Source organism: Paroedura picta, chromosome 14, assembly GCF_049243985.1.
Source record: "Paroedura picta isolate Pp20150507F chromosome 14, Ppicta_v3.0, whole genome shotgun sequence".
Classification (NCBI taxonomy): Eukaryota; Metazoa; Chordata; class Lepidosauria; order Squamata; family Gekkonidae; genus Paroedura; species Paroedura picta.
Window position 1 is genome coordinate 37,384,873 of NC_135382.1, and position 10,632 is coordinate 37,395,504.

At 48.5% G+C, this 10,632-nt stretch overlaps 1 protein-coding gene across 5 annotated transcripts in view; it reads right to left on the bottom strand.

The window, feature by feature from the left end:
• Positions 1-337: 337 nt before the first annotated feature.
• The window catches only part of SDR42E1 (short chain dehydrogenase/reductase family 42E, member 1), a 56,698-nt gene continuing 46,403 nt past the window's right edge, over positions 338-10,632 (bottom strand). For 2 of the 5 annotated variants that reach the window (XM_077310493.1, XM_077310494.1), the window contains 3 exons: positions 10,522-10,582; positions 5,883-5,985; positions 338-4,554 (listed from right to left, as the gene is read on the bottom strand). In XM_077310493.1, the coding sequence (XP_077166608.1) occupies positions 3,438-4,554; positions 5,883-5,950 (1,185 nt within the window). In that variant the 5' untranslated portion in view covers positions 5,951-5,985; positions 10,522-10,582 and the 3' untranslated portion in view covers positions 338-3,437. The other 3 variants (XM_077310495.1, XM_077310497.1, XM_077310496.1) reach the window with 3 other exon arrangements.

A 10,632-nucleotide genomic window follows, 5' to 3' on the forward strand; every position in this document is an offset into this window, starting at 1 on the left:
CTTCTGGGGTTTGGAGATTTAAGGGGTGCAAGAGGGAGAACAAAAACAGGGTTTTTATTTCGGCTGTAAATTCCGAAATGCCGAAGCTGCTTAAGGCACTCTGGAATTTAATGCATCGATGTAAAGATTAATTCCGAAAGTTAAATCGTGACTCCCTAGATTATAAATTTAAAAATCTGTTAGCATTTTCTCTACGCACCAGAATAGGGAAGGGGGGAGAGAGAAAGGGGGATTCTGGGAGAGCTACCGGGAACTGGTAGCTCCACAATCATTCATCCAAATATTAAATCCAAATCCCTTTTGGGTCGCTCGATACAGCCAGGAACTTTTTAAAAAATTTTATTTTGTGTGGTTTTATTTTTTTTTAAAAAATTTCCAGTAGGTAAAAGAACATTGCAAACATGGGAATATGAAACAAGCAAAGAGCAGTTCTTCAGAAGAATTATGCCAGGTAGCAACTTTGAAGTTGCAAATTGCTGAGAAAGTGATTAGTTTCTCAGTCCCCCCGTGGGTGTTAGCCGGTAAGTAAGCACTTTGATAATTAAAAGGAGTTGGGGGAGGATGAGGGAACAAAATAAACCTTGAGATTTTCCAAGCGCAACGGTTTGGTAAATATTCGATATTCCACCAGGAAGGAAACAAGTGAGACTAGAACTAAACGGTCATTCAGAAAAAGATGCTGACCAGGAGAGGGAGCTAGAGAAATTCGTGAACACCATCAATGGCTATTTTGCGATGCTGGCCAAAGAGAACCTCCATATTCAGAGGCAATATACCTTGCAGTACCTGGGAGGCAATGGCAGGGGCCTCCCAAACTGGGCTTTCTGACCTCTCCAGGGGAACGCAATGCGAGATAAGATGGAGTTTTGTCCTAATTCAAAAGGCATCTTCTGGCATTTAGAATCCTAGATTTGGAAGGGGCCATACAGGCCATCTAGTCCAACCCCCTGCTCAATGCAGGATCAGCCCAAAGCATCCTAAAGCATCCAAGAAAAGTGTGTATCCAACCTTTGCTTGAAGACTGCCAGTGAGGGGGAGTTCACCACCTCCTTAGGCAGCCTATTCCACTGCTGAACTAGACTCATAGAATCATAGAGTTGGAAGGGGCCATACAGGCCATCTAGTCCCACCCCCTGCTCAACGCAGGATCAGCCCAAAGCATCCTAAAGCATCCAAGAAAAGTGTGTATCCAGCCTTTGCTTGAAGACTGCCAGTGAGGGGGAGCTCACCACCTCCTTAGGCAGCCTATTCCACTGCTGAACTAGAATCACAGAATCAAAGAATCCTAGAGTTGGAAGGGGCCAGACAGGCCATCTAGTCCAACCCCCTGCTCAACGCAGGATCAACCTCAAGCATCCTAAAGCAGAATATTTTCTATATTTGTTAAGAGCTTTCTTACCACATCATAATCAGCCTGGATTCCAACAGCTGCAATGGTTACCAGTTGAATCCTGGATCAAGCTTAAGGTCTTGGTAATTAACTTTAAGACCATATGCAGTTTGGGTCCAGCGTACTTGAGACTGCCTCTGCCTTTGCCCCCCTCCTCAAAGCAGGACGCTCAGCGAATTCCAACTGGCTGGTGATCCCTGGGCCAGATCATTCTATGTCCTGCCCCCCACCACAGTGGAATGAGCTCCCAGAGGAGATCTGGGCCATATCAGAGCTGACCAAGATCAGTCCCCCTGGAGAAAATGGCTGTGTGGACTCCCTGGCATTATTTTATTTCTTTATTAATTATTTAGATTTATATGCCGCCCCTCCTGGCAAGCCGGCACCGGGTGATTAACAACATAGTAACAATTACATAAAGGGTAAAACTTTGACACAATTGCAATATTAAAAACCACTACACCTATCTTGGCAATTCTATTGCTACAATAGTATCCAAGCAGCTGCCAATATTTCTGGGGGGGAGAACCGTCGACGATCTTATTGGTCATTGATTATGATAACCATTCATTTGTGTCTGACTCTTAGCAATTCAATGGGTCAACTGTCTCCATGTCTTCCAATCTTGCATGGCTTCACTGAGTCGCGTAATGCTCTGGACGGTGTCCATTTTGATCGTGTCTACCCACCGCGTCTTTTGTCGGCCTCGTTTCCTTTCCCCACTGACCAGTCCTAGCATCTGCTCTCTCCACTGAGCTGGATCGCATGAGACGGCCAAAGTAAGTGACCTAGGCTTTCATGAATTGAAGCCAGCCAAGTAGGTAATGCAAGAATTCGGCCCAGAAAAGACCTGGACGGAAAACAAAGAGAAACATCAGGCGAAAGAGAGCCGAGCAAGGCCTGCTGGATACAGCTTGGGAGAATTAGATCGACAACCTTCTTTTCCCCATAACATTGCTCAACATTGCTCAACATTGAGCAACACTGCTCAACATGATCAACAAAATTGAGAATCTGATGCTTATTTAGAATAGCCCAGGGGTGCCCAGATAGTGGCTCTCCAGAAATCCATGAGCTGGCAGGGGCTCATGGGAATTGTAGTCCATGGGCATCTCGAGAGCCATTACCGGCTACCCCGGCCATAGACGATAGCCTCAAACTGATTATTTCCCTTTGCACAGATTTGCTTTCCTCCTGTAGGTTTGCTTCAAATTGCCCTACAGTGAAGCTGGTTTCAGTAGCTCAGAAGGTGCTGCGCAGTGAGAAATACAAAGCTTAAAAGACACACACACAAGAAACCCTGACCACAAGCAAAAGCCCAGTTTAGCAGAAGCTTCTTTTTGCTTCCTTTTCCAGAGTCTGGGGCCAAGTAGGTCAGGGCAGCTGGAAGGCCAGTATGGCCTAGTGGTTAGGGTGTTTGACCAGAACCTGAACAATCTGAATTCAAAGACACCAACTGGGCCATAAAGGTGATTGGTGGACCTCAGGCCAGTCACCCTCAAGTCTCATAGAGGTAGGAAAACAAGACCCTGAACTCCTTGGAGAAAGGATGGAATCAAAACGTAGCATGCAGAGACTAGAGGTTTTGTGGTTAAGAGTGGCGTCTTCTGATCTCGTGAGCCGGGTTTGATTCCCTGCTCCTGACCATGCAGTCCTGATACAGCTGCTCTCAAAGAGCAGTCCTGTCAGAGCTCTCTCAGCCTCACCTCCCTCACAGGGTGTCTGTTGCAGGGAGAGGAAAGGGAAGGCGATTGGAAGCCGCTTGGAGACTCCTTCGGGTAGAGAAAAGCGGCATATAAGAACCAACTCTTCTTCTTCTTCCGTAATAGCAGGGCTCTCTCTGCCTCACCCACCTCACAGGATGTCTGTTGTGGGGAGAGGAAGGGAAGGCGATCGTAAGCCTCTTTGAGACTTCTTTGGGCAGTGAAAAGCGGGGTATAAAAACCAACTCTTCTTCTTCTTCTAGTTCCAGATGTGGCTCTTTCTGCGACGTCAGAAGATAATCAAGACCGAACTGATTCCTATCACAGTCCTGAGAGTCTTGTTTTTAGATCTCCCCCTCAGATCCCCTCACGGCTTTGGACAACCACAAAAAGAACGCCACAACAAAAAACAGGACAAGGGCCATATCCCTAAGCAGATGTTTCAGCACATATGTTCGGGGCTTCCATCCATGGCCCCGGGCCTTAAACCATTCCACTGCTTCTGTGAGGCTGTACTGCTCAGGTTCGTAGCCAAGTTCCTCCTTGGCTTTCTTCAGACTGAAGTAGTGAGTGACGCCGGTTTTGTACACTTCCGTGCGAGTCAGGAGGGGCTGGAAGTTGTACAACCGGCCTACCACAGAGTGAACCCACTCGGTGAGAAAGGCAAAGAAGTAAATGAGCGAGAGGGGCAGGCGGAGAGTCGGAAACACGTAGCCTAAATCCTCTACTAAGGGGCGGAAAAACTCAAAGTTGTTCACCGGGCGCCCATCTGAGATGAAGTACGCCTGCCCTTCAGCAACGTGCCCCCCAGGGGCTCCTAGCGCCTCCGCCGCTAAAATGTGCGCCCGAACCAGATTGTCAACGTGGACAAAGTCCACCAAACTACCGGGATCCCCGTACACAAACCAAAACCACCCCCGTTCAATGTAGCTAACAATTCTCGGGAGGTGTCTCTGTTCTCCAGGTCCGAAGATGCCAGCGGGCCTCAGAGCACAGGTGTGCAGTACCCCTTGTCCATCGGCACAGAGAGCCCCGTTTGCTTCCAGAACCTTCATCTCCGCGAGAGCTTTGGTTCTCGAATAGTGGTCTGGGTGGAGGTGGAGAGGCAGGTAAGGCAAGGACTCGTCCCCGTTTTCGATCACTTGGCCCCCAAACACGACATTGTACGTGCTGGTGTAAACCAACTTCAAGACACCGTTTTCCCGACAAGCTCGGATGACGTTCTCGGTCCCTCTCACGTTGACGTCTTGGATCCGTTTGCAGTTCAGCTGCTCCCAGCCGGACATTCCGTAGGAGGCGACGTGGAAGACGCAAGACGCGCCCCGGAGAGCTCTTTCCAAATCAGAGAGATGCCGGACATCGCCCCGGACAAACGTCACCCCTTCCGGTGGCTGCCGGACGGGTAAGGAGGCATCGAAGAGAATTACATCCACTCCTCTTTTGGACAAGGCACAACCTAAACTAGAGGACGATAGGGAACATGCTTAGCAGCAAAGGACTACAGAACAGAAGGGAACTGGCTGATGGGACGAAGGGCATCGGAAGTGATTTGACACACGGTTCTCATTGCATTAATAATAACGGTGTGCTATCAAGACACAACCAAATCACGGTGATTCCAAGACGATCTCCATCAGGCAAAGCTACTAGGATCCTACCTGATCCCGGAAGACCTAGCCCGAATGATCCATGCGATGGTCAACTCTAGACTAGATTACTGTAACTCGCTCAATGTGGGTCTATCTTTAGTCTTGACCCAGAAGTTACAGTTGGTGCAGAACGTGGCTGTGTGGGTCCTTATGACGAGCCCTTGGAAGGCACGTATTCGAATTTCCCTATAACAGCCACACAGGTTGTGGTCAGAATTCCAGGTCAAGTTCAAGGCGCTGGTAATATCCTTCAAGGCCGTTTGTGGTCCTGCATATCTGAGGGACGGCCGCTTGTGGGGAGGGGGCCAGAAGGGGCATGATGGTGCAGAATATGGTTGGCAGAGCTGTGGACACACCTAACCGGGGCCCGTCCCCCTTCCCACCCCCTCCAGGCCCACCATGGGCCATTTTGGGAGGGGGTGGGTGGGTTGACATGACCATTTATGGCCATATCAACCGATAAATGTTTAACTCATCTAAAATGTATATATTAAAAATTAATTAACTCCCACCCATTCGGAAAATCCTTCCAGGGGCTTCAAGATGCTCCAAGATTTCATGAAACCCTGGTTGAGAGAGCCTGGCTTACATCTTGAATACAACTTTGTTGGTCTTAAAGGTGCCCCTGGACTCAAACTCTGTTCTTCTATTGAATCAGAACCTCAATCCCTCGAAGTCAGTATCGCCAGCTCAGACTGCCAGCCAACGCTGTTAGGGGCTCATGGGAACTGTAGTCCATGGACATCTGGAGGACCACAGGTTGACTACCTCTGCCCTAGGCTGTTTCATCTCCCTGGAGAGTGAACCTGGGGTCTCTACCCACAGCCATAGAGCCATGATCCCCCCCCCCCTCCTCCGTGAACCCGAGTTCATACAGCCATTGGTTTGGAATCATATCACCCCACTGCAAAGACACAAAAACCCAGGCCCTTATCAAGATCTCATGAAGTCGGAGATGTAGCGGTCCTTTTGCGACTTCGAGCATGACAAATAGAATTTGGAGTCACCAAAATAATTGAAAATAATTGAAACGCCCTCCCCCTTCTCTCCCCCAGACCGCACCGCCGTTAAAGATAGCTGCCGCTTCATCGTGCCATCGGTCGCAAAGTAACGTTGGTCCTTGACGTAACGGGCACTAACCGGAAACCAAAATAACCGCCTCCGCCTGTAATGAGGACCGTTTCCTTGAGAGTGTTTCCCGCCTCCATGTTTGGCTTCTCGTTGCTATCTTAAGCGAATGGGTCTATAAATAAAAGAAAGAAAGAAAGAAAGAAAGCATAACGGAACCATTATGGTTTTATTTATTCATAACGTGGTTTTTAAGGTTCCCTCTCTTGTCAAGCAAACATAACATGCTTTGAGTGTTGTTGTTTTTTAAATTTTCCCGTAGTTCTTCTTTCTACAAAAAGTTGTTCCCAAGGAGGTTTACAAAAAATATAAAATAAATGAAAGATGTCCCTATAAAGACATCCAATCCCACTAACAGAAGCAATAAAATTAATGAATCCAAAGAAAAAGGCTGGGTAACAAATACAATTATAAGAAATAATGAAATAAACATGGGATAGATACACGCGCACACACACACACACACACACACAAATCGTCTGGATGGACGAGGCCAAGATCCATCTAGCCCAGGATTCTGGATCACCTGAATGGGAACAACCATTTTTCCCTGCTCAGTTCCTAAGGGGAAGTGCCAGGGGTCAGAGCTGCCTAGGACACACCACCTCCGGCTCTCAATCCCACGTTCTGTGGCTCAGTCCTTTTAAACATTATGGTGAAAGGAAATCTCTCTGCACATGCTCAGGTGTGCTGTTTTCCTAGTGAAGTTCACAGGATGGCTGAGCTCAGGTGCAAGGAAGGCAAATTCTGGGTAAAACTCCAGAAAGTGCAGTTCTAAAGCAAGCCACTGTTGATTCCACCGGTTGCCAACCTCCAGGTGGGGCCTGGAGATCTCCCATCATTTCAACTGGTCTGCAGACGACAGGGATGAACGCCCCTGGGGGTGGGAAAGAGTGCTTTTGGAGGATGAACTCTGTGGCCTTTTAGTCTGCGGAGTTCTCTCTCCTTCCTCCCGCTCACCAATCTGGAGTTTGCAACTGCCCTCTTAGCACAGATTCTGAGGTTGGAGAAAACAAGCAAACAAACCGCAAGGGTGGAAATGCAGTTTGCAAAACAGCAGCCCTCTCCCCCCGCCCGCCCTCGCCTCCAGCCCCCTAACTCTCACCTGTCAATCTCGCAGCTTTTTGCAACCTGCCGGCCCCGCCCCCTCACCCCACGCCTGCTCCGCCCTTAGGAACACTTGGCCCCCTTTTGCAAATGAGACGCTTGGCGGCGCACCGGCGGTCGGGATGAGGTTTGGACTGCGCGAGGTTCCGTAGTACCAACATGGCGTCCTCCGGCAGCCTGCATGCTGTTCCGTACGACAAGATGGCGCCGCTCACGAGCGGTGCTTCCGAACGGCGCGGCTTTCGATCCGTTCGGAGAAAGCGGGCGGGTCGTACAGCAAGATGGCCTCGCGCAGCATACATTGCCCGTGCGAAGAGCTGTTCTGAGACCCAATGCACCAAGGATGCCAACCTCCCGGTGGGACCTGGAGGTCTCCTGGGATTACCTCCAGTTCATCCCCAGACTACAGGGATCAGCTCCCCTGCAGAAAAGGGGCGCTTTGGTGACTATGGGGTATTGTACCCCACTGAGGTTCAGGGATGCCAACGTCCTGGTGGGACCTGGAGATCCCCCAGAACCTTGCTTGGGAATCCCTGCTTTAACCGCTACACCACGCTCCTTCCATTTGTCTCTCCAAGTTGATACCTGGACAATCTTCCCGGTCTCTAAGGTGCTACTGGACTGGAATGTTGCAATTCTACCATGTGCCAATAAAGCTTCGCTACCGAACCTCCCATCATGGACAAGAAAGGTGGACTCAAAATATAATAACATTATAGTGTCTGGGACCCTGCCCTTGATGAACCACGCTCTGTATTCGAGTGGGTCTGAGGAAGGGTGCTTGCCCTCGAAAGCTCACGCCTTGAATAAATCTCTGTTGGCCTTCAAGGTGCTGCCGGACTCTGATTTTGTTGTCACACTCTGCATTGCCTTGTTAAAATATTGCCAACGAATTCTCTGCCCTTTACCATGTTCTGGGCTCCATCTCTTAGGTCTCACCAGAAGTTTAATTTCAGAAGAGGAAGAGATGGGACTGGTCTGTGATTCACGGCAGCAGAAGCACCCAACTGTAGCAAGACTCGTCCACTTATAATTCCTGCTGGCTGCAACAGGTTGCTCTGGCCTTGTAACTCCAAACTTTCTACTCGGGTGACAAGCCACAGAAGAGACTCGGGCTGCCAACTCAGGGTTGGGGAATCCCTGGAGGCTTCTCCGGAGGAACTGACCTCTGTGGTCTGGAAATCAGGGTTCCCAGCGTTTGTTGAAGATTTCCCAGAATTACAACTGTTCTCCAGACAGTATTAATCACTTATTTATCACCTATTTATTTAAGGCATTTATTACATTTTTCCTGGAGAAAATGGGTGGGTAACCTTGGGCTCGTCACAGCCCTGATAGTGCTGTTCTCCCAGAGCAGTTCTCTCAGGGCTCTCTCAGCCCCAACTACTTCACAAGACATCTGTTGTGGGGACAGGAAGGGAAAGGTGTTTGTGAGCCACTTTGGGTCTCCTTCGGCCAGCGAAAAGCCGGGTACAAAAAAACCAGCTCTTCTTGTTTAAAATTTGGCAGGATGGCTTTGTCTAGGGCTGGTTCTTTTGGGAAGAACTCATCCAGTACGTAAGCTGCTGCTCACCGAGGAACAGAAGACTTGCTTGCTTTTTGCACGATTTGGAAACAAAGGGCTGAGTCCAGTTTGCGGGTAGAAAATGCTTTTGCATCCGGCTTACTGTAACGTTGTAGTGTTTTCAAGGCAAGACACGTCCCTGTTTCTGTGTAGGGACTTTGGGCTTCTTTGATGGTCTTCCATTCAAGGACCAACCCGGCTTAAGGACTGAGATCTGTCTAGCGCAGGCCATCCAGGCCCAGGTAGAGAAGGATCTGGATGTCATCCTTTTGAAATACAGGCTCTCCAGTTGCTTTTTCCTTGCGCCTTAAATCTTAGTGACACTCTAATTAAATCCAAACAGATGGCCCGGTGGTATGTCTGTTTTTGCTCCATCCTGTGGCTGCATAACTTCCAATCATTCATAAAGTGACTAATCACCCAGACACAAATTTTAAAGAATGTCTCCCTGTCTTGCCAAAGCTCGACTGTTGACATTCCAGCCTCGTGCCGTGACCTGTGCTCCCCTGTGGAAAGGAATTTTGAAGGCCAGCGAGTCGCTTTGATCTATACCTTGCTCAACGTTTTGACGGTTTGTGTACAGGTGCATTTACACATTTGCACCAGACTGATAATGCTCATTGCTTTGCGATGGCCATGGATCCCTTGGCGTAGAGTTCTCACCAGTTTCGCAGGGCTTGCAGGATGAGGCTCTTCCGCTAAGCGTTGGGTTGGGGCCAGTGGTCTGGGACGCCCCCCCCCCTTAAAAAACACTCCCACATTTATATTGATTTCTCAACAGACCTATTCAAAGGGACGGCACTAGAAATACCAGTTGCAGCGGGATGATGTTGCTGTTCGTTAAAGATGGCTTTCAAGATGGTGCGAAGCGGTTCAATGTATTATTATTTTAATTGTGTACGTTTTATTTTTATTCATTAATTCGTTTAATTGACGTACTGTCCTTCACAGTGATGTTTTAAGACGGTGTGCATAGAACAATCAAAGATGAAAAGTACCTTGAAGGCATTTGTAAGGATAACGATGAATCATAACGGGAAACAGCAATATGTTAGAACAGGGGTAGTCAACCTGTGGTCCTCCAGATGTTCATGGACTACAACTCCCATGAGCCCCTGCCAGCAAACGCTGGCAGGGGCTCATGGGAATTGTAGTCCATGGACATCTGGAGGACCACAGGTTGACTACCCCTGTGTTAGAACATATGGAAGCTCCGAGCATTGCTGGGTTGGGGCAGGACCAGGTGGTAGGAAGGCCCCAGCACTGACCTCAGCCAAGAGCCTGGCCAAAGAGCTCTGTTTTGCAGCCCTATGGAATGGCTTGGGTTCCGGTAGCTGTTACTGATGTTGCACCCTACTCTGAGAAGGTGCACTGGGAGGGCGGCATATGGAGGGAATATATAAATAAATACACACCATCCCATATAATTTTTTTTAAAGGAGGTCCACATGAAGATGTAAGGAAAATGTTCAAGGGTTAGAATGAAGGAAGGAAGGAGATAGAAAGAAAGAAAGAAAGAAAGAAAGAAAGAAAGAAAGAAAGAAAGAAAGAAAGAAAGAAAGAAAGAAAGAAAGAAAGAAAGAAAGAGCCAGTTTCTGTGAGTGGCGGTATAAAAATGCAATAATAAATAAATAAAATAGAATAAAAAATCTTGCTGGCTTCTAAGGGGTTCCTGGACTTGACAGTAGCTGTTACAGGTGAGCGGCTGGTCATCTCTGCATGTTCACTCTGGGATCCGTTTGGATTCTCCCAAGTACACGCTGGAGCATAAGCTGCTTCACACAGAGTCCGGAGCAGAAAATGCACAGTGGAATAGCCCGTTAAATTGGAAGGGTATATATCAAAGGGTAGCAGCGGGTGGGGGGGGGGCGGGACTGTGTTCTTCTCTGTTGCGGATATATATTCTCCCCCCACCCACCCACCCACCCACCGTCTTTCGCATTAACTCTCTTCTAATATCCCTGAGGCCCCAGCTCACACCTTTATGTCCACTTCTGTCAATCATTATCTGAGCCATAAATCCCCAGAAGGTGGAGTCCTCCTGCAGTTAAAAAAAAGAAAAGAAAGAAAAATGAAAAGGTGGATGGGAAG